This window comes from Oxyura jamaicensis, chromosome 3 (assembly GCF_011077185.1).
Source record: "Oxyura jamaicensis isolate SHBP4307 breed ruddy duck chromosome 3, BPBGC_Ojam_1.0, whole genome shotgun sequence".
Classification (NCBI taxonomy): domain Eukaryota; kingdom Metazoa; phylum Chordata; class Aves; order Anseriformes; family Anatidae; genus Oxyura; species Oxyura jamaicensis.
This window is the reverse complement of record NC_048895.1, coordinates 21994001-22018822: the sequence shown is the minus strand read 5'-3', so window position 1 is coordinate 22018822 and position 24822 is coordinate 21994001. Positions and strand designations below refer to the sequence as shown.

The following is a 24822-nucleotide window of genomic DNA, read 5'->3' as shown; positions in this document are numbered from 1 at the left end:
ATAAAATGAAGCCAAACATGCTGATTTAAAAACAAACTGTTGAAACCAGGCCTGAACTATTAAAATAGTTACGTGTCTGTGCCTCTCTTATCATAGCTCAGAATTAAATTGCAGGGTTCCAACTGCTGCCAAAAAAAAAAAAAAAAAAAAAAAAAAAAGAGAGAGAGAGAGAAAAAGATATACAAGGTTATAGCTGTTTAATAGGGGGGAAATGGCTAATTTCTGTCTCTTTAAATTTTGTGGTGGAGAAAATAAGGTACTTTGATCTTTAAATGACAGCTTCCAGAGTCATTACATAGAATCAGTTAATCTCTCCCAGTAGTTACCTTATTCTCTCTTCCTCATGGGCATCCTCTTTCATGGTCTCAGTGCTGAGCTTCAAATCAATGAACAAACTGTTACTGCTTCCAACACAGCCTGTCTAGTGAGCTTTCCTGCTTTCATGCATTGCCAAGCTCTTACCTCAAGCCTTGGCACATCAAAGTGGAGAAGAGGTCTAGCAGTGCCACGTGTGTTAACCAGGCTGGCTCCATCATCTTCATTCACACTGTATGGGTCAGGCAATCCCTTGACCTTGACCTGTCACTGAAGTGAACAGGCAAGAAACAGCCTTCCTTCCCATAGAGAGACTTGTTGGAGACTGCATGTCCTGTCAGTCAAAGGTAACATACGTAATTCAAAGGAGGTCAAGTGACCAGTGACCATGAGAATCCTTGGTCATCCTTTTATCTAGTTTAGAAAACATACTAACCAAAGCTATAACTGATTTACATTTGTATGATATGTCCATGCCCAAATGAAAATATTTTGCATTTCTGTGTTATCATCCTACTGATTAAAAATTCTTTATTCAGCTTGGCTTTCACTTCTCTTGAGAAAAAAATAAATTTGAGAAATTTTCCAGTGTAAGCCCCATGCACTAGGCAGTGCTTTATCTGTTAGTGTACTACAAATGCTCTGAAGTAACCTGTGGCAGGTTTTTTGTTTGTTTGTTTGTTTGTTTGTTTCAGGCTTCAGTAGCTAGTTCAGAGGCAGTATAAGACTCATGAACTGAGGTTCTGGAGCAGTGTCTGTTCTGACAATGTTACAAATCTATTCCTTTATGTGGAGTGGTTACAGTATATGGTGAGTCTTGTGTGAAGTAATTTTGTGTTGCTAGACATGAAAGTTGGTTGTCTAAAATGTAATGCAATTAAAAAATAACTCCTCCTCCCTTCCAGGCAGGTATAAGGTGAACTTTTTTAGAGAGCTTTCTCTTCTGAGAGGGTAATACAAAGAATGTTCCAAAGTATTTGACACACAGTTCTTTTATTAGAAAACTTGCATTAAGCAACAAGTAACAGGGTTTTTCTTACTGGTAAGGACAGAGTTTACTGTATTAATACTCAAAAAAAAAATAAGCTAACAAAAACCCACAACCACCTCCCACAACAACAAAACACGCTAAAATATATTGTCTTTAGTCACACTTGCTTTACTGAGGCAGACTTTTGGGACAGGTTCTATACCTCAAAAAAGAGTAACATAATAATTGTTGCAGAAATGTGTGTTTTACTGTGATGTGTCAGACCTTAAAGTATTCTTTGCTTCTTTCAGCACCTTTAAGGATAGTCCCTGCAAACGTGACCCATGCACACTTCCCTCTATGACATATAAAATGCCATCCTATCAGTGTGTGCAGTATGGCTGCAATAAAATAACCATGATTGGGAATTTTGCCTGAAACTTACTTGCCTGAATGCTTTCTAATTACACATGAAAACAAAATTTCCTGTTGTCTGTTCTAATAATCCACTCTACTCTGCTTTCTTAACTTACAGTCACATCACATGAACTACTTCAAAATGAGAGTTTTGCGCAATGTCTATGAGAACAGTGCAGGAGTTGCTTCCTACTTTTATTTATAGTACTTTCTATATTTGTTGGATCGTGATTTGGGGGCCAGAAGTAACAGAAATCTGAATATAGCATTTGATAATTAGCCAGAGCTAAGCCTTTCATATGTGGACACCAATAATCTTGTTTGTGCTGTCTTTACTCAAGATCACCCTGTTTCTAATTCTCTGTTTAATTGTATTCCAGATTCTGTTATCAAAATCCTTCAGCTTTCTCCAGTACTTTGCTGCCAGGTTTCTTGCAAGTCCTGACAGCCTAAGAGGTCCTTCTGTACCTAAGATATAACATTTCCTAATCCTCAAGGGTCCTCTAAAATAGTATTTTTAAAATCAAGCTTCTCTGTTTCCAGGGCCATGTGTAATTGTGAATATACCTTTTTAAAGATACTGCCTTTGGAGACTGGAGAGAATTAATGAAAATGTTCAAGCTAAAGTATTTTGGTATTGCTATTTACCACTGCAATGTTATATTTGTTATTTCTATTCTTCACATATATTCATCTAGGTGTTGTCTGCTTCTATGTTCTTTGCATTGTCGGATTCAATCCTTAAGTAACCCATCCTAGGAGGAAAGAGGCAACAGTTATTATAGATGAGTGGGTCAGTGGCAAGGAAAACAGTCACAGGATTAGCAAAGGAAAGCTTCTATACCTCCTTCACAGACAGTTCTATAGGATGAAGGACTAATAATTGCTATTATACAAACTTTATGTAACTTTGAGTTTCTTAATACAGTTACATGTCCTCATTGTGTCAGTCTGAAATCCCCTCTGTCATGATACACTGGCTAAAAGATTTTTAAAACTAATTGCACTTTATCACAGCTTATAGTACAATGATTTGAGTATGATTCCTCACTGGAATTGATAAGAATAATATATAGAATAAAATGCATTTGAAAAAATAATAAATCAAAATGAAACCATAGTAAGTATAGCAGCATAAACATTCTCAGAATAATTTCATAATTCTAAAAATGGAAAATGTCTGTTATTTGCATGATAGTTACCAGTTTAATTTATTACTGAAAAATAAAAGGGAAAAAGGAAATTTCATCATATAAAAAGTGTGTATAGTCTTAGCTCTCATAGGAGCTAATACAATTACACATTTCTGAAAATTATGCAAATACTAAATAAGATTTCTTTTTAGTCTGCCAGTAATAGATGAGCACACCAGGCAATACATTGTAAGCAAAGAAATGACAGTGATATTTATGATGAACAATGTATTTTTGCTAATGTATCAGAACACCTCACAGACTTCAGAGTACTCCAGTTTAACTGGTGAAGCTCAGTAGTAGATTTTCAATGGCCACAACTGCTACTGCAACCCTCACTAAAATTAAAGGTTAGATTTCTATCTGATGTTCCTTTAAAAATCAAATCTCAGATACCTGGGAAAGGTCATACTCAAGATCTGTCTTGATGGAGAAATAAAAGAAGTCCATCTTGAGATCACAACTGTGACTGTTCATATTTCTGCATTCTGACTGTAAGAAGTTCATTGTTTGCTCCTCCTTCAGGTCTCATGGAAACCACCTCTGATACAGAATGGTGAAATCCTTAACTACGAGATTCGCATGCCTGATCCACGAATTGTCATTGCTGGAAATACTTCATCAACGTTAAGTCATGTGGTGACTAATCTTATACCTTACACAAACTACTCAGTTACTCTAATAGCTTGTACTGGAGGTGATGGCTTTCTAGGAGGCTGCACAGAGAGTTTACCTACCAGCGTAACTACACCTTCAACAGTTCCTCAGGGCATTAGTCCATTGTCTGTGACGCCGATCAGTGAGTCCTTTATCGCCTTATCTTGGCAACCACCACTAAGGCCAAATGGTCCTCATCTGAGGTAAGCTTTTAGTTGCAGATGAGATGACAGTTTTCTTCTCCATACCTAAGTCTGACTTAGAAAATGCTGGGCAATGCAAACTTGATGTGATTGCAGTTTCTCCTGACCTTCTGAAGTTCCTGTAGGGTTCATGAGTGGACTTAACAGAAATTGGAGATAGAGCAGGGTGAACTTTGAATCATTTTGAATTTAAGAAGACTCAGGATTATTTAGAGCACCTGTGGCATCTGTGCTGTGGAATTTACTTTTCAGAACATGTTCAAGAATCCTCTGGGTCTTTCAGTCTGGTGCAATCTGAAGAGCCAGAAGGACCAAGCCTAGGATCTTTGCAAAGGCGTAGCTGTTTTGGGCTGTAGGATCAACCACTTTCTGGTGTGGAGCTCAAGCAGCACATTTCACTAGTGAAATGGCAAGAAAAGCATGAGATCTCTGTCAGCATAAATGTTTAATGCATATAATATTCTCAGTACTCTGTGTGGGCTAGTCCAGATAAAGCAAAAGTGACCATTTGGTAGCGTGATGCAACAACAACAACAACAAAAAGCTTCAAAACTAAACTGATTAAGAAGCTGTGAATGTGAGAGTTCATGAGAAAGTTAAAGAAGTTAAAGTGCTACAGGTTCTTGGCCAGAGCTGAAAATGGGAACAGGAAGGAAGTATTTGGTACAGCAGGCTGGATTTCTCCACAGGAACTAGAATAAAGCATCTCCTCCGAGATTTGTGTAGAAAAAATGGGATGGGGATCATGGCTTGAATCTATTGATTACTGAGTGCCTGTGCGTAAAAAAAAAGAAAAAAAAAAGAAAAAAAAAAGAAAAAAAAAAAAGATGTATTTGAGTTCATGAAGATTTAGAAAGATATATATCTCTTTATACATTTATGCATAATTTTTAGAAGTCAAATCCTTCAATCTGGTGCTTTAAGGTATTGTGAAACATTGTGCATGGACTTACATCTCTGTAGGCCATACGTGCTGGCTAGTAGCTCTCTTCTAAGTATATCGATGGGTTCAATAATTATCTTGTAATTCTTGAATTCTTGTAATGCTGTTTCAGTTGCCTATATTATACCACAGTAGCTTGACTCTTCAGGCTTAATTAGGGCAGAATACAACTGAATGAAGTGATTGCTTTACAGAGGGCAATTTTTGAGGATTGTTTTTGAAAAGCAGTCTCTGTTATTCTGGAGTTAACAACATGACCATTTTACCATAGATTACTCAAGTAATTCAGCACGACCTACATTTGCAGACTTCATTTCCTTCATGGTGTGCCATGCTGCCCTCAACAAGAACCATGGAAGCAGCTGCTCTGTACAGCATGATGGAGCAAGAATTCTGCTACTCTGCAAGCAGAGTAGCAGCACCAGCTGCCAGTGGGGGTGATTTACACATGAGCACCATTCAATGTTTAAAAAGATTTTGATGTTTTACATGGCTTGTCTATGAATTACATTAGAATATGCTAGGACTATTCCTAATAAAATTGTAATATTCTGTCTCTGGATTCTGTTCACCACTGATGAACCACTTGTGAAGTTGTGCTTGGGGTGTAAAGTAATCTGAATATTTTGTTGAAGTTGCAATTCAATTATTTTTTATTTGATTACTGAGGTTCTGTTCCCAGCTGATACAATAATAATTTTGTATATCATCACTAAAGTCAGTGACACAATGCATGTTTGTACCTCTTGAGGTTTATTTTCCCAAATTAAGGGGGAAAGTTAGCTGGAAGTTGCATGTGTATGTCCTAGTTTCCATGGAGCATAGGAAGGCTCAGCTCTCTTGTAAGAGAACTTCTTAGCTGATTTCTGCTTCTGAAGCAAAAACTAACCACTGAATGCAGTACTTATTAAATACTTGGGTAATATGGGGTCTCAAATCTGGAATGATAATGCCCAATGTTTCTTCATCAGACTGGATATGATCTTGCTACTATAACAAGTCTATATACGTCAATATATTTGCAAGAGACATTGTCGTTTTATATTCTGGAACAGTCTGTGCATATCATGAGGCATGAGTCAAGTCTCTGTAAGGCACTGTGACTGGGCTATTTGGACTTGATGTTGATAGCATTTCCACAAATTTAATTCTGTGAATTATTAAATACATTTATTCTTTCAAATAAAAGTACTCATTTTCCATTTTCAAAGTAGGTTAAGTAACTTAATGTTTTAAATCATGAAACATTAAAGAGAATGTTTATCTCAGAAAGTTTACAGCTGTGAAAACAAAATAATATGTGGCTTTAAAATTTTTTTATTTTTTTTTTTTTGTGTAATAACATTAGTTGAGATAATCCTGGTGTTCTGCTTGTCTTTTGTGTTAGATATGAGCTCCTGAGACGTAAAATCCAGCAACCACTTGCATCAAATCCCCCTGAAGATTTAAATCTGTGGCACAATATTTACTCAGGAACTCAGTGGTTTTATGAAGATAAGGGTCTTAGCAGGTGAGATTACAAAAACTATAAAAACAAATGCTGGCATTTTGTATAGTGTATGTTTAATGGTTCAAAGTATTTCTTGTGTCTTTATGTAGTGAACATATTAATTATGTAATGAAATATTTTTTGTCACCATCTTTGCTATTAATCATTCTAATATGCAGGGATTTATTATTACTCTGACATTATTGACTCTTTCATGTATTGTATTGTTTTAAAAAGCAAATGACAATAAAGGTCATGTGAAATTTTAACACTGACATACTCATGTAACAAACCAATTACACTTATGTGTACATACGCCCTAGATGTGTACGTATGCCTAGATTTGGCAAAATCATAGCACAGGCAGAATGACTGAGAAGTCCTATTTGCAATACATTTGAAACTTGGTTTCAACACTGTTTTTGTTACCCGTTCAATTTAATGATGCCTTAATATCTCCAAATGCAGGGAGAGTATTTAATGCACTTTCAGCATATCAGCTTTGTGTTAGCTTCATTATAATTAAATGCAGAGTGTGAAGAGTAGGGAAATGGAGGGCGGTTTGTGTTTCTCAGGATGTTATGGATCTATTATGGGGTACAGAGCAGGGCATTTGTTCTAGACTAGCCTTAGTTTCCCCATCTCAAAGTCAAAACTACCACCTCTAAAACAAGTAAATGCTCACATTAGGAATGTCTAATGGATGGTCCAACACAGGTTCTGCATTGTTTTTTTGTGGGTAAAATCTTGGGAAAACATTCATGGAGGGTTTGAGAATGTGTGTGTTCTCTGTGTTTGTGTGCTGGCATGCTTTATGAGGATTGCATATCAACCACTGCCCTTCACATAGCTTCTACTTTTGTAAGAGCTGCATGAGCATCCCTTCTGAGCATGACATGAACCCACAGAATGTGACTTCTGAGTGTAGTATAGGCTGAACCAAGCCAAGGGCTACTGCCTCTGGCTTGTCACTGACAGTTTGCTGGAAGTCACTGCTCATTTTCATCCACTGCAATAACTGATCATGGAACCATTATTTAACCCAATCATGCACAACTGTCCATTCCTTTCTTAAACCACGTTTGAAATTCTTCATGGAATTTCATTTATTTTTAGTTTAGCTCTTCTCAGCAGTCTTCTCTAAGGTATGCAGCACTTATGCTAGCACTTCTGAGGGGGCAATAAGTTCCCACGGAGAACAGTAGCAAGTCCTTAGGCACAAGGGCCTTTTAGGGTGCATGAGCTATGGCCACAAAAGTGTACCTAACCCTTGGACACACGTGAATGCTTCTTTTGGAGAGGGTTCTGCAGCTGCAGCTGTGTTTCTGCAGTCAATAACTCAGGAGCAATTTGTGGCTGGAGAGAAGATGCTGTAGAGAGAATTGTGGTGGTTTTACCATGGTAGGCAGTTGAACACCACAACCGCTCTCTCACTCCCCCTCCTCAGATGAGGAGGGGAAGAAGTAAAGGAAAGAACAACTCATGGGTTGAGATAAGGATAATTTAAAGAGAAAAAAAATATTAAGGAAATGTTATTATTAATTAAACAATTCAACTAAAGGGAAAAAGGGGAAAGGGAAAGAGGGAGGGGGAAAGGGAATAACTAAACAAAACAAGTAAAGGCTATATGGAAGTGCAGAGGAAAGAAATTACTCTCTACTTCCCACAAATGAGTGATGCTTGACCACGTCCTTGAAGCAGGGCCTCAACGCACGTAGCCGGTGTTTGGGAGGGGGACAGATGTTTTCGCAATGAGAGCCCACCCCTCCCCTCTTCTTCCTTTTTCCACCTTTTATTGCTGAGTGTGACATCATATGGTATGGAATATCCCTTTGGTTGGTTTAGGTCAGCTGCCCTGGTGATGTTTCTTTCTCACTTTTTTGCCCACCCCCTTGGAGGGTCAGAGAGAGCCCTGATGTGTGCCAGCACTTCTCAGCAGCAGACACAACACCAGTGTGATACCACTGCTGTTCTAGCTACAAGTGCAGAGTGCAGCACTGTATGGGCTGCTGCAGGGAAAGTTAACATCCCAGCCAGACCCAATACAAGAATGAAGCCTCATTTTTTCACAGAAAGAAAATCTGTATATCAGCATCTATTTTACATGTTTGTGTTTGTGACATACGACAAGCATGTTTCAGAATAAGTGAATTTTTATTATATTCCAGACAGCAGTCTTTTTGATAGTGGTTGCTTCAAATGGCTTTTTCATTTCTAATAGGTTAAGCCAAATGTCTTCTATTTTCATTGTTGGAAATGTGGATCCAAAAATGAATCTCTAATTCTCATCCTTAATTTGCAAGATTAGATCCTACTTTTTTTGATTACACCTGCGCTACAATGTCCAAGAAAATATTACATGTTCACAAGGGGTGTGGACACAATTTATATTGTCAACTTTTTTCTAAAATGGTTATTACAGTGGGAGCTAGCAAGCTCCAATTAGTTTCCTTTTTTCTCAGTAGAACTGGTAAAGCTTAGCTCTTTCGAAAGTCAGGCTGGGTGGTTGCATAAAGTAGGGTTCTGTAGAAAAAAAAAAAAAAAAGTAAAAGTAAATATAAAATGAGTGACTTCTTTTTGTTGAGAAGTCTCTAAATGTTAAATATTTACAGTTCTTTTATTGTGTTTGCAGACAGTTATTCCAGTGATGCAGCTTCAGCAAAAATTTGTTATCGTGTTCCTGTGATTGTGCAGTTTTGTATGAGGGTTCTTATGATGAAAAAAAAATTCAGATTGTGAAATCTCCCTTAAAATACATTAATATATCATTTGAATTAGAGAAGAAATTATGGAGTGACAGTCACTTAGTTTACTAAATATACATGTAATATTTAATAAATCTGTGTAAGTTGAATATCCACAGTTCTGAAGAAAATTACTTTATTAAATGGATTTGCATTTTTAGATTTTTTTTTTTATTATTTATTTTTATTTTTTTTTTTTTTTTCTGTGGGAGAGTCCTGGCTGTGTGGTGAATCACTTTTACAAATGAAACTCTGCAAGTTAAAATCAACGGGTTTCCCAAAAGAGGAAAAAAGCCTCATTTGATTAAATTCTGATCCAAATTTTGGCAGGTTGCCACTGCTGTAATTACATATTGAATTGAGCTATAATCTCTCAACACCTCAGAAGCTACAACTATGAGGAAGTGAAATAACATGCTTTATTTTTGTTACCATGTTAATGGTCCTGATTTAATTCCAGAAAAGTAAACAGCTGTTATAGAGCCTTCATTGGTGCAAGCCATGCAGCTGCAGTTTTCTGGGGGAGTGAGTGGGGAGAGAAAGAACAAAACTTCAGCACAAGCAGAAGTGTTTGAGCAAATTTTTTCTACGTCTGAATTTTTGTGTCCGATGTAATTATTTTTAAAATGTCTTAGGTACACAACATACGAGTACAAGCTCATAGTGCACAACGAAGTAGGATATACATCAAGTGAAGAAGTGATAGCTACTACATTAGCAGGATTACCAGAGAAAGGAAGTATACTCATTGCACGTGCTGTTAATCATACTGCTGTAGATGTGGAATGGTCAAAACCAAGTAAGTGTGCTTAGTATTTATTCCAGTAACTAGATGTTAACCTGCCATCACTTATGTTGGTCTGCCTTACTCTCATAGGAAACACAGTCCCTGTCTTGATTTATAATGCAGCTAAGTGTCCTTGAAAGGAGAGGAAAGAAAGGGGAAAAAAGGGTGCCCATTTTGCTATTTCTCAGTCATGTTTGTATTATATGCTATTTCTGTGGAATGAGAATAGTGAAAGTGCAGAAATAGTCAATGCAGAGAAATCTATACAGTAGTACACAAAATGCTGTTGTCTTTGTGGTATATTTCATCTCTTTGTATGAAAATTTACATATATGTTCCTTCAGGATGAAAGGATCCCCTTTCTCTTGCTTTTTGCTCTGCTTCTTAAAATTAATTCAGTCAATTTCTTCAGCTGGTTTACTAAATACAGCAGTGGGGAATTTCTTCATGACTTACATGCAAATGATTTTATAAGGACTGGGTGCTGAATTGCAACAAATGTAGTCTCTTTATTTTATAATTGCATGCCTGAAGTAAGCATGCTTATAAAAACTGACAAATGTAATAGATCTGAAGCAGCTCACTGAAGTTTCATTACCTTAGTAATCTAAACCTCTGACCTTCTAGATGTAGGTAATGCAATCTGGTTTTATTTTCATTCATACTTTAGAAATTTCCTCCATATATGTTTATGAATACAAAGGTTAAATGCCAAGACAGGGCCATCGCTAGAAAACCTAAACATATTTAATTACTTTGTATGTTACAATAATCATATTAACTACTTTGTATACTCATGTTTCCTTTTTCGGTAATATTAATATATATATATATATTTTTTTTTTTTCGGGGAGCTTGGAAGTCCATAATATGTTACCTTGCTATCTTTATTTTTCTGGAAAATATAAGTTTATATATAGATTTATGGTCTTTTTTTTTTTTTTTTTTAATCTGTACCACTTAAATATAATATATCACTCCATTAAGATTTTTTGTTACAAAATTGTTTATTAAATCTGCAAATGAATCTGCTTTTGTCTTTTAACAGGGGTCTTCTATTTCCTAGTTAGTTGAGTTCTGTTGAGTGGTACAATGTGTCATCTAAAGTAATGTTTTAGTACTTGAAGTTTTTATCACAATTATTTTTTTCATCTTGGTGCCTACTGGAAAAGCAGTTGCGTTTGATCAGACTTGAACTTAAACCATTTGACAAACAATAGGTAACATAACAGACTACAACTGGGTTACTGAAATGGAGAAGCAACTAGCTCAGAACAATGAATGTCCTTCCATGTATAGCCAGAAAATGATACTGTTTTTTCTTCCCTTCCCAGGAGAAGATACTACGGGGTGAAAACACGCTTTAGAAGGAAATATTAGTTGTTTTTGTTTTTTCCCCGTAAATATAATGCTTCCAAGGGTATGACATATTTATATGTACAGGCTATCATGATTGTTCTAAAATAACAGCATGTAGATTTCCATTTTCACTGTGGCCAAAAGGCTTTCTGTGTAAATTTGAATGGAACATTCATATCCCATGTCTAGAGCAGTAAAACTGGAATACAGTACTTTGCAGGTCAGGAAGGGAAAAAACAAACAGACAAACAAAGTCGAGTTTCCCATCTTGAACTAGTGGCATAGTGCAAGGTTTTACGCTCTTCCTGCTATCGAGGTAAAAGACATCCATTCACAGTGGCGAGCTGCAGGATCTATGCACCACTGCTGGCAGTCTTCACCTCTGAGTTTACTTACAGATTCTGTCGTTGTCACTGGGACATTTAGAGAAAGAAGGCTTTCCCAGTGTTGGCTAGGATGATGGGCTGTTAATGATACTTTGGAAGAGCATTCTGTACTTGTGGTTATCGGTGTGTGGGAGGACATTAAAAACTCTTGATGGAATCTTTCTCTCTCTGTCTTTTTTTTTTTTTTTTTTTTTTTTTTTACAATAGGGGACTGCATAAAATTTGCTTTTCTCTTCAAGGTAAATGTTGTGAATAAGAAACTGGCTGACTGAATATCTCTTAGTTGATGTCTCAATGTTTTTCTTTTCTCTTCGTAGCACTACAAGACTTGCAAGGAGATGTTGCGTATTACATCCTCTTCTTGAATTCTACTATTGATAGAAGATCTCTGAGGATTCAGGCTGATGAAAACTATACAGTCATAGGTGACTTGCAGCCCAACACAGAGTATCAGATATTTTTTCAAGTTTTTAATGGAGCCCACAGCATCAACAGTGAAGTTGTGCATGTGACTACCTCAGATGGAGGTTGGTTAGCAGTGAATGCAGCTTGGCTTGAACTCTGAGAATGAAATTGATTGATTTTTGTTAGGGTTAAGATCAGTCATCCTTCCATTATAAAATTTCCGGTATAAGAGGAAAAAGGGCTAAAACGCTAAAATGCTTAAGTGCTGGTTGTCATCATGTGGTAGATCAATAAAGGATCCCACTGAGACAAAAGCAAAAGCTCTAATAGCAGATATTAACCCACTTTGTTCTCATCTTCTCCTGAATACTCTTGTCTGCATACACTAAGTTTGGAACTGAGTTCATATCAATAAATGGTGGAATTTAAAAACAATTAATGTTCTTTTAAAAAGATTTGCTCTGTGAAGCAATGTGCTTTGACATGACAGTCATATCTGGGACCTTTCCTGAGTCACCAGAAACACTAGGCATAGGTTTAACCCCTGAAAAAATTTATTTGAGTCATTTCTATGTCGGTTAGCAACTGCATGTGCGTTAAGGAGTGGGGTGAGGAACAACAACAACAAAAAGAAGTAAATCTAAAATGTGTTCAGAATGGTCTTTCTAATCTTTTTGCTTTATAAAGTCTCATTATAAACATTATAATATCATTACCTCAGAAGCAAGTGTTCCAGGTCATTAGCAAAGCCCTTTAAGTGAGGATTCCATTTCCTTTCTGATGCCAAAGGTCAGCACCTTTTGTTTATAAAATAGAATTGATTGTAAGGGTAATTTTTCAACTGGTAAAGATGGGTTCTTATAATAAAAATAGGTCTTTGCATGGTTATTTCTGACATGCTTAGATAATTATGTAATTTAACGCTAAGGAAGGTTTGTTTCTTTTTTCTTTTTCTTTTTCTTTTTTTTAAATAAGTGTTAGACTTCATCATTACCTATAGTAATCAACATTCAAATCCATTTACATAATGACAATATCGCATATTGCTTCATCTTGCTTTAGCTATGAGGCTGATAACGTCACGTTCCACCAGACATAAGGTATTTTAGTCTCAGGTTTTGCTTTAAAAGCAGAATGCTTTGTCTCTCTCTCTCTCTCTCTCTCTCTCTCTCTTTTTTATTTTAAAGATTGGGATTGGGGGAGACATAAAAATAATGTTTATATGTTGGCAGTGCAGATGGGTGAATAATTTATCATCATATCTCACTGGCCACATACCACTGATGATTGACACTATGCTGGTGGTATAAAGCATTTTACCATCAGCTCTCATGGTTTCTAACTGAGAGTATAATAAGCCAATTTACAGAAGACTACAGACTGTGATAACTTCATCAGAGGAAAGCAGATAAGCAGTGAACCCTTTGCTAAACCTAAATACTAATCTGCATTTGGTTAAACAAGTGCTTTTGCAGAGACAGCTGGAGTTTATTCAGTTTCTTCCTTTATTTCTAGAGCCTGAGGGCATGTTCCCTCCAGAGGTTGTCATCATCAACAGTACAGCTGTACGTGTCATCTGGACATCGCCTTCAAACCCGAATGGTGTTGTCACAGAGTACTCTATCTATGTAAATAATAAGCAGTACAAGACTGGAATGAACGAGCCTGGGTCCTTTCTTTTAGCAGATTTGTCTCCATTCACTGTATACAATATACAGGTTAGAATATTTTGTCTGTGTTGTGTAACATACTTTTATTTTACATAATATTTATGTACTTCCAAGGTGAATATTGTTATATTAATTTATTTACATACATGGACATATATTTGCACTGATGTTTGTGTGTATGTATACATACAAGGCATAAATTTACTTTCAGTATATTTTAGGACTGTGTACTGTTTTCATAACAGAGATTTCCATTATTTTTTTTCAAACCATCAAAACTCCATTTACTTTCCCTTAAATGCTCTGTGCTACAACATTAGCAAAGCCCTAACATACATTACAAAGAAGCAAAGATTCTACTCCTACTCATTAAAAGAAAATTGCAATTGTTTTAGAAACATCAGGCATGCATAATATATCAGCACAAAGAAATAATGATATTGCATTTGTCATCCTTTTATCATTTTTTTTCTCCTCATCTTTCTGAGGAAAAAGCAGAGGTGTTGAAATCATAGTAGTACTTCTTATGCTGTTAATAAGTACAACAATTTTTCTTTGCTTTTTCCTTTCTCTATCTTTATTTTTGCCTCTCTAGACAGATATCTAATGAAAGACTAGATATTATATGCAGTATAAAAAATAATAAATGATATCTTTCTATCCTTAAGTTGAATTAATGTGTTCAAGAAATACAATTTGACATTTAATTGTAACTATTCTTGTCTATTTTGTTCAGGATGGGTTTGCATTATATTTTAGAAGGACTTAGTAGTAACTATGTGTACTCTGCTCTGAAAAATTTGCATCCAGTTACTACAATCCATAAATAAACATCCCAGACAGGCATACCATAACAGATTTCTATGTTCCAACCCCTCTGAAGCAGCAAACCTCCATCCATGAATACACATACGACTTTCTGAATGCTGCTTGGAAACACATTTGTCTTTTCTCAATAACAATGCAAATTCAGAGTACTGCCTCACTTATAGACCCTCTATATTAATTTACCATGGCCACCTTCTGTTGCTTGAGATGTTAATTATTCTTCTCTTTCACTTTCTTAGTCTTTATACTGGACTTACATTTGCATCAATGTGATAGGTAAAATCAAAGTGTTTTTGTTTTTTATTTGGTTCTTTTTCTTCTTGTCCTGAAAGCAATATTATCTTGGATGCATGTACGTCTCAATGGTAATCTTCCTGCATTATCTTTCATTTCTTTTGTACTCTTTTATTTTGAATAACCTGTGTGTTGCCAAGAGAGAAACAATGTTACTATCATTCACTTGTTATTTGACTTTGCCTCTCTTTAGTTTAATCCCAAGAATTGGAAGGAATAAGTTTTTATTTCTGTGGGATTTTTAATAACAAAGTGTATGTTTTGTATTTGTATTTTTACCTTTAGCCTAATTTTCCGGCATAGACATGAAGGAATTTAAGATATTAAGGAAAAATAGCCTTATTTTTATTTCAGAATGTGTGGTAGGTGTAGGAAACTGAAGTGAATTACTCATGAACCAAAATCAAAGTATGGTGGCTTATTGTCTTTGTATCTTATTATACTTGGACATTTTTTTCAGTGTTATGTATGAGTTTCTCCTTACAAAATACAGACAAATTCACTTCAACACTATTGATGATAATTTAATAGAGAATAGCAGTAGGTATCAGATGGCTGCATGTACTCTTTTTTGGAAAATGGTGTGGGGAAATGTGATACGGCACGGTATATCTCTGATAGATATACTTATCTCAAAGTTGTGGTATTTTCCTGGCTGTACGTAATCTGTTAAGTAGAAAAGAAGAAAATCTTGGTGAAGAGAGAAGTCTAAACAAGTAGCAGAATTGAATGATTTCTGCAGCTTAGTATTTGAAATTCACGTTCTTCTTCATCAGATTGAAGCCTGCACGGTGTATGCCTGTGTGAAAAGCAACGGGACCCAGATTACAACTGTGGAAGATGAGCCGAAGCAGCTGGCAGCACCCATTATTCACGTAATTGGCACAAGGTACTATACTAAAGGTAGCTGGCATATATCAGATCAATTTGTGGCTGGAATGGGGACCAGAATGGGGACCAATCTTGCATTGAATAAGGTGCATTAAAAAATTCAGTGTACAACTTGTAAAGGTCATATGGTCATTATATTTGATCTTGGAGTTTTTGGGCAAATGAGCAACTAAAGAAATCTCACCTTTGTTTGATAGAGTCATTCAGGTATCACTGTGCTGGGATAATAAATAAGGCATAAGTGGAAGTAGCTAAAAGAAGTTTAGAGGATGAAAATTATCACATTTTGCTGTCAGTTAAGAAAAGGGAGATTAATGCTCAGGGAGCAATGTGATGCTGATAATGGAAACAGAGTAATTGTGGGTAAAAAAAAAAAAAGTCACCCATCACAACATCAAGAATTAGTAAGCTATCTTAAAAGGCATACACATCTCTGTCTCCTTGAAACACTGTTTGCAACCTGCATATCCATGAAATCCACAGGCATGGACAAACATCTTCATTGTAAAAGGAGTAACATTTTTGCAGTACCTAGAAGCTGCCAAATAATAACATATACAGTGATTCTTTGGGAGTTAATATCTTCCAAAGACGGGCTAAAACAAAGCTTGCTAACACATTTTTTCAGAATTACATCAACAATGGAACAGTTAGCCTCCTGTGTGTCTGTTATTGTTCATATGATTTTATTACATTTCTGGTGGAGTATGCTCATTAGCAGTGTTTCTTTGATAGAAAAAAAATATCTTTTTTGTAAATAACAAAAATCTAACAACTGAGCCTTCCAAAATGGCCAGCAGGATGGATTTGCTCCTCCAGTCTCTTAAAGACTTCTGTTTGCTGTTTATCATTTCTACATTTTGCTTGAGTTCAGAATTTGTCTCTGTACAAGGGTGAAATTAAGCTTGCTATTCTTCTCTCACACATACAGATATAGTCAAAGCTTGTTTGAGATAAGAACTCAATTCAGGATCTCATCTTTTGCCCTTGGCTTTAACTTATGTGCCTTTGTCTGTGTTGTCTGTACTGCAAACACTTATGCATGTTTCTGCTATTATATATAGACTAAATATGTCATAACACATGAATGCAAAAGGATCAAAAATGCCTTCCTACTTTATAATCTGCTCAGCCAGAAGCAGACTCTGTTTCTACACTGCCTTTTCCTACATGTCATATTATCATCAGCTGTTCTTATATCCCAAAAGAATACTAACTACTGATCGATTGCCCGGACATGTCTGGCCATGGCCTACACGTGCCCCGGGTAGTTCATTTATTTGCCACGGTGGATTTGCTAGAGTGGAATTTAATCAATAGCTAATTCATTAATTCTGGTCCTCGAGTATGTAGGGATTGTGCAGTATAAAAATGACTGGCTGGCTTCAGCTTTGATTGAAATATGACAAACACTACAGTTGACAGCTTCAGCAGGTGCTGGGCTGAATATGAATTTTGCTTATTTATCCTCCATAAAAGAAAAAGCTTGGTAAAAAAAACAGTTTGTGTAGACAAGAGGACATTTTAATACATATCTGTCACCAGACAGAGAAAAAAAGGCATTTATACAGTATAGGCTCATGGGATAGTCGAGATACAATACAGATCATGAAGTTTATTGTCTTTAATTGGAATCATAGTGTTTTTTCCTCTTCTGAATCAGTTTAGGGGGCTGTGTTATTGATGAGAATGCTGTAGGATAATGTCTTTGTAGCATTCACAAATAATTGTTTTAAAATTTGCCTCAAGGTGCTGCATGACATAAATTATAATTTCACCCACCAACTTCTTAGAAGTCTTTCTGATAGCCGCTCCATCCAGACTGTTCTAATGAAGGTTATACCACTGGAGCCCTTATAAATATCTTACTTTTCCATCCCTTACAGTTAATAACTCAGCTTCAGGCTGAAACTTGGCACAAAAGGTCACAGTCCTAGAACGATTATTTTCTAATGCCAAACTTCAAATAGTATGGGACCCAATATGGAAGTCTTAAGTCAGGTTCTGTTTTTATTATTATTATTATTATTTATTTTTATTTCTTGTCTTGTTTATGTTTTTTTTGGATGGGAGGCTGTGTTGGAGTGTATGTGTGCGTGCACTGGTGAATTCTTTGCTTTGGTGTTCTGTAGTGTGGAGCTTAAGAAGGTTTTTGTATGAAATGCTGTGCATGGGTGAATGAAGTGGAGGAACTACCTTAAATGAATATGTTAGCAGAAAGGTTTTAGAACAAATGAACAAAACATAGTAATAAAGTGTTGGGATGATGGTATTGGATCAGGAGTTCTGAGGGAGCTCATATATGAAAGTGTCAAACTACTGCACTATGCAAAATGTCTTTTAATTTGGTATTGGTACCACAGGAATGGAAGATGACAGTGTAATGCAGATTTCTCCAAAGTGACTGGGGAACTAAAGACCAGTAAATCTGATTTTCCATACTGGGAAAATAGCTGGAATGTACAGAATAAAAAGGGAATTCATAACTATGTGAATAAATATGAAATGCTGGGGAAGATTGTTGTAGAGTCACATCCAGCCAACCAGTGACAAGCTGATCAGATATATCCAGAGGACGGGCAAAACAGAAAGTCAGGTTTCTCTAGTATACTTAGTTTAATAGCACTTTCCCTTAAGTGTTTGGAGCAGTGTTCCTGTGGAGGAAACCTGATCAGTCTCCCTACTAGAAAAAACAAGACACAGAAAGATTTGCCAAATAATTTTGTAGCATCGATAGAAGTGCATTGATATTTATCTGACTTTCTGTACTGTCATACTGCTTCTCTAATAATGTTAGCACTGCAGTCCATGATACAACGAGTAGTTAACTCTTAATACTACTGAAGTAGTTGTTCAGTGTGTGTGATCTCCTGATGAGGAAAGTATTTTATCCACTTGTTATTAATAATAGCAATGTTCCCTAACTTAAGAATTTCAAGTTAATCTTGTACTTTTCCTGTGATTTTTTTTTAAATTAGAGTAACTTAAATTCATTGAATCCAAGATTTTATTTTATTTTTTTTAATTTAAATTTGTATTTGATAAAACTAATACAAATTTTGTTCTCAGGATTCAAAAGTGAAGCCTTATTATATTTTTAATCTTCATGGTTAAAACATTGTTCCTTTGTTGAGAAAAATCAGCAGTAGTTCTCATGGCTCATGAATGCTTAAAGCTGGTGATACTTGAAGCTGGCAAAAAGAATTTCCTTTCCTAACCCTGGTTTCGTGGAATCATAGAATGTTTTTTTTGCTGGAAGGGACCTTAAAGATCATCTAGTCCAACCCCCCCTGCCATGGGCTGGGACACCTCTCACTTGATCAGGTTGGCCAAAGCCTCATCTAGCCTGATCTTGAATATTTCCAGGGGCATCTAAAACATCTCTGGTCAGTCTCTTCCAGTGCCTCATTACCGTCATCATGAAAAGTTTCTTCTTTATATCTAATCTAAACACGTCCTTTCTTATTTTAAAACCATTACCCCTTGTTCTGTCCTCATTTATTGAAATGTATTTGAAATGTATAGCAAAACCCTGAAATACTGGCATTTTTCATGGATTTTTAAATGTTTCTACACAGAAATGCCAGAATGGATTTTTCTCACATGCTTGAGACAAAGGATTTCAATTTGATCTGTTGCTCCAAAAGCAAATATAACTTTGTTGATCAGTTTGAAATTGTTCTTTATTATCTGGAACTGCTGTAGCACCTTGTAGGTGTTGCACTCTGAACCAGTTCTTGTCAGTGAACCCAGTTACCTGGTTAGGCTGTGCTTTCTGTGGGTACCATACAGCTGGTACAGCTGGTTGCATGCTGAAGGTCCCATCATGTCCCTGTAAAACTGCACCTGTTTCTTCAGACAGTTCTTCAGACATCAAAAAGCTGAGATACTCATTCACATCTGCAATGAAGAAATACATGTTGAGTTCTGCAGAAAAGGGAAAATATTCAAATCATTGCATTAATTCTCTGGCCTATTTTGAAATTATTTTAGTGGGTAATATGGCTTGCAAAACTGCAAAAACTGGCACAATGCTTTGAAAATATACCTCTGGGGGTCTGAATGACACCTGCAGAAAGCTAATTATTCTAAGAAATAACTAGAAGTGCTTTCTTTGCTCCTGTGATCTATACTGTGCAAAGACCAGGAGAGAGTTACAATAGCATTTATAAAGGTTGAAGTACTACCTTTCTTTTCCTTTTCTTTTTATCTTTTTTTTTTCTGATTTTTTTTTACAATATAGTATCCTGTTTTTATGTTTTTAAGTTAAATCCTGTAACATTATTTAAATGTAGATATTTGGGTGAATTTGAGAACACGTGTGTTCATGTCCATGTGTTAGAATATATAGTGAATACAAACTAGGCATATATGGAATTAAATATATGTTTCAAATGAAGACCTTGGAATAATAATGCTGCCTCTGCAAGTCACCTATGAAGTTATTCCTTCACAAGTGACATTAACTCCTATTCTCAAGGGCTTATTGCTGTGTATTCCTCTGTTTATATCTCAAGGAAGTGAAATAATAGTTCAGTTATTTTTATTCTGTTAAGATGTCAAAGTTTATCTCAGCAGCTGCTGCTTCACTGTAACGTTTTTCACTTTAAATGAATGCTAATTTATGATGTCACTGGCATTCTGACAGTGGCTGTGTAATTAGGACATGGAAATCAAGAAGAGGTATTTGGAGCCTGAGTGTATGCTTTACAGTGTTATAAGTCCTCCTATTGATCTATGTGTAGCACTGGGATCTCCTCCTCTCTAGCCGAAGAAGAAAGTCATAGTAAGAAATTAATGTCTTATGCAACATTCCAGAGTGATTATGCAAGAAATTAAGTTTTCCATGTAAAATGTGTACATGATAAAAGAGCAAATTTCTCTATCAAATGTCCCTTTTGAGACATATATTGTAATTTTAAGAGAGATTTTGAAGCCAACACCTGCACATTTTTAGTAGTGACAAGCATACTAAAGTTTAACACAGTTTTTACCTTAAGATACTTTCTTCCTTATACTGATAATAGCCTAATATCAAACTTGAAATCAAGAACAGGATTCTTACAGACAGTATTTTGTGGACAGTTGCAGTCCTGCTTTTGCACTGTCAGAATTATATTAAACACTTGCATTTTTTACTTCTAATTTTGTCAATGAAAATATTTAAGTATACTGTTCAATGATGTTGTTATTAATTCTTATTTTCTATTAATTATGTTGAAGAATAAATTTCAAAGGGACATGTGTTTTTTGCATTATATCTTAAAAGCAGGGAAAAGGCAAGATGAATGCAAATTTGTTCTAAATGGTGACTGAATGTGAGCAAGCTGCACTGGCTACAGCTTGCAGTGTGGGGTTGGTCCCCCAGCTTGCAGTGTGGTCCTTTGTCCCCCAGCTACCTGTCCTCCACCAGGATCCTGTTTGAGGATGGAATAGTCTCTCCAGCCTTGTCAATAGATCTTAGCTACAGCACCAAGAAAGCATGCTGAATCCTTTCACCTACCACTGAACTGCAATGGTTGAAATGCTAGAAAAAAGTTTATTATACAGAAGTTTTCAGAAGCACGAACATGATTTCTTTAAATAGAAAGACTTTGATTACAATCTTTAAGGACTTTGCTTATGTGTGTGATTCATTTTCCCAGAGTTTTATCAAATATTGATACTTTTTTTTTCAAACTTTACACCTTTTGGTTATTAAAGAAGCTGTGAAATTCACCGTCCAGAGGAATATTTTGGGTACTTGAAATACTTCACTCCATGTGAACTAATATAATGTGGAACTACTATTTACTAATCATGTAATGTAATTATCTGCAGAAATATAAATACTTTAAATAATTTAACAGATGTTAATTTTCTGCTTATTGTAGATCTCTTCAAATCAACTGGGTATCACCAGGACAGCCAAATGGTATTATCCTAGGATATGATATCTTACGTAAAGCATTGAAGAGGTGTGCCCCACCAGCAGGGAGCAGCAGAAGTAATAGAATGTGCATCCCTGTAGAATGTAAGAAGCATGAAAATATCTGTGGAGAAGACTGTTATAATCCAGAGTTGAAGGTACATGTTTATTTTTAAGTTAGTGATATAAGGAAGAATTTTTCTTTTAGAAATGAGTGTGTAAACCAAACCTCCTTAGTTGTCAGAAGAAGGGAAGTGAAGGTTTTGCTTCTTTCAACATTTTAAATATGAGACTCTGATACATGTCTTAAAATATTTTTAAATCATATGAGGATATTTGAGCTTAATATGGGGACAGCTGTGCAAAAATCTCTAGCAACATTTTGTCAGACTGCTGCTGACAAGTGGGCTGTTGACTTTATTCCTCCTTTCAGAAGAAATGAACTGGTTAGTATTTATTATTGTCTTAGATTAACACTTCAGTTTGAGCAACAATTTCAAAGCAAATCCCCTGCTTGTTTTCTTTTACTGCACATGGGTTCAATTTCAAGGTTGTTTTTAATATGTACAAACTAAATTCCCTGCAGAGGAAGCTAAGCCAGAATGTGTGCTTCAGAAAACTCTCAAATGTACTCCAGGTCTAGATGGGGACATCAGGTTTCCAACCAGTCTGTGGACCACCTCACGTCACAAGCATGCATCCCAAGTTTCTTCCCTTCTGAAAGCTTTGATTCATATGCATTGTGTAGGTGTTCATCCCAAGGAATGAGGCTCTATTTGATCCCAAGTAAATCTCACAAATCATGTGTAGGAGATGTGAGGAATCTCAGTACCAAATTATTAGATCTAGTGATCCAAGCCCATTGTGCTAAATTACATGGTGGGCATATAGATACATAGAGCTTTGTATGTATTTTTGCCATTCACTTGGAACAGTAAGTTTTGCTCAGCTTCATGCCATACAGTTTACACACTATAAACTGCTAAAGGAGATTCTTTGTCAGCTCTAATATTCAGGTACATGTGGAGCATGTGGTAGTACTTTGCATGGTTCCTTTGGCAAAAAGTGGTCACACTGGATCACATAGGCCATAGAAAAGTTTCCAGGCATATGCAGAATTTCAAAAACACTAGTAAAACTACAAAGCTTCTCTCTGTGTGAGGAATTATTCCTCAAACCCTGCATGGCAAATAATGGTCATTAAAATGATTTTTTTTTCCCCCTCAAATTCTTCCTTGGCTGAATGACTAAATTCTCCTGTACAGAAAATCTATTTAGATTCAGCTACAAGTGGGTGGTTGTTACATGACAATGATGAGCAGCCCTGAATGAGATCTATTGTGATTTGTCAGATGTATTTTTAAATTATGGCTATTTTCAGGTTAATCTTCATATTAGTTCCTGTTTAGGAGTAGGATCAATAGTGTAGCAGGAGTCTGTAATGGTTTTTATTGACAAATGAGGTAGAAAACTCTTAGTTTGAAAGTAAGATTTAATGTAATGAAATAGTGTCCCTATTTGTCAAAAGCATCATCACATGCTCCGTGACTAAGGCAAATGATATGTATTCACGAGATTCCCTGTCAGACAAGACAGTAATTAAGGAAGTGATTTATTTGAGGGGCTCAAGTCAAAATATAAATTATTTCAGCCAATACAGTCTTAGCTTTTGAGTTCCCTTGAAAGCAATACCATGCTAAATGTATGTATTTCTGAAACCTTTCAAGTGAATTACAGGGAGTCTTTTGTTCTAAAAGGTAAATTTAATTATTTCATGGTTTTTAGCTTGGTAGATTTTTTAATAGACCTCTTGGCATGTGTATGAGTTTGTATTAGATTAATTTCAGAAGTTTTTTTCTCCTTTTTTACTTTTTCAATCTTTGTGCAAACTTATGGTAACTTTCAGCTTTAGAGAGTGTCCATTGATTTTTATGGTTTCCTGACTTTCTATTTTTTTTTCCAGTAGATTGAATATCATTTTGCTATAATGGTCTTTGTATTATCTAAACTCATCACCAACTTTAACAATTTCTGACTCTTAACTGTGCTGTGATGTAATGGAGTACCACTATACTCATGCAACAATGAGGAAGTACAAAGAGTTATTTATCTGTTTGTTATTTGCACCTAGTAGTCAGAGACAGGGGTTAGTAGTGGGTGCTACTTGGTTAGGTAGCAGACTTGAAGGTCCACAGGAAACTGAAGCACTCATACATAAGATGACATGGCAGTAATTTTTTTGGGTGATGATTAAAATTCCCCTCCTGATGCTTTGCCTGGTTTGTTCTGTGTACCCACCAGTAATCTAAAACATCTGTACCAGATTTCTACAGAGCTTCTGACATATCCCTATTCCTTTTACACTAGTCTGGGACAGGGACAGCATTCACTCTATGCCAGCTATAATGCTCAAGTATTTGTTAGTATATGTAGTCTTTAGATTCAACAGTCTATTGGAGTAGTGAAGAAAAGCAACACTGACCAGGGTAAAGTTGTTTTGAAAAGAAAGCCCCTTACCACAATGTCAGCTGCTATGTGTCATCCATTAATAATATATCAAATGTAGAGATGCCACTTAGAGTTAAATGTTCAGATCAAGAGCAATAAGCAGATATCTTTTGTTTGGCACAGGAAAAAAAAAATAAATAAATAAAAATCTGAAATACAAACATCTCAGTCCCCAATCCTTTTGCAAATATACAAAATTCTTGTCACAATGAATTGCACATTCAAGTTTGCTTGCAGGGGTGCAAAAATTTTGTAGGTAAAATGAAGCCATCTCAGCAGTCTATGAAATTTAACAATCAAATGTATTAAAAGCTTAACAGAATGGGACATATTTAAGAATATAACAGTGCATCTGTCTGGATAAGAGGGTGCTTTACTACATCTCTCTGGATAAGAGGGTGCTTTACTAGTGTTTCTTCATTTTGTTCTTTACTTGTTTGTGTTCAGCCAAGGAGGCTGAAGTCTTGCATTTTTCTCTTGAGCAGAAGTGACACCATCTTTCTAATGCACTAGTATGGCTCAGTTCTGACTTGTAAAGATGACAATCCACACTAGGAATGGTAATACCACTGCAAATCTGTATTATGAGTCCCTCTGGCAGGTGCCAATAAGTTGCACTACCTTTAATTGTATGGTGCATTTTGTGATTGGAACATAATCTCTTGGAAATGGCTAGATTTGAAGCTACCAAATTCATAACTTTTCCTTCTTTCCTACTAAATGGAGGACTCTGTCCTGTTCCTGAGAGCTGATAGTTCATTAAGACAGAATAACTTCTCTTACTTACTTACTTACTCTTTATAGTACTCTATGAGGTGTAATAATTACTGTTGAGAAAACAAACAAATGGAAATG

At 35.9% G+C, this 24822-nt stretch overlaps 1 protein-coding gene across 1 annotated transcript in view; it reads left to right on the top strand.

The window, feature by feature from the left end:
• Window positions 1-24822, top strand: part of USH2A (usherin) — a 414223-nt gene that overhangs the window by 293222 nt on the left and 96179 nt on the right. Inside the window, exons 42-48 of the mRNA XM_035320952.1 lie at window positions 3421-3755; window positions 6086-6208; window positions 9567-9730; window positions 11781-11990; window positions 13384-13586; window positions 15437-15549; window positions 21425-21617. Coding sequence (XP_035176843.1) covers window positions 3421-3755; window positions 6086-6208; window positions 9567-9730; window positions 11781-11990; window positions 13384-13586; window positions 15437-15549; window positions 21425-21617 — 1341 coding nt within the window. The remainder of the gene's footprint in view (window positions 1-3420; window positions 3756-6085; window positions 6209-9566; window positions 9731-11780; window positions 11991-13383; window positions 13587-15436; window positions 15550-21424; window positions 21618-24822) is intronic.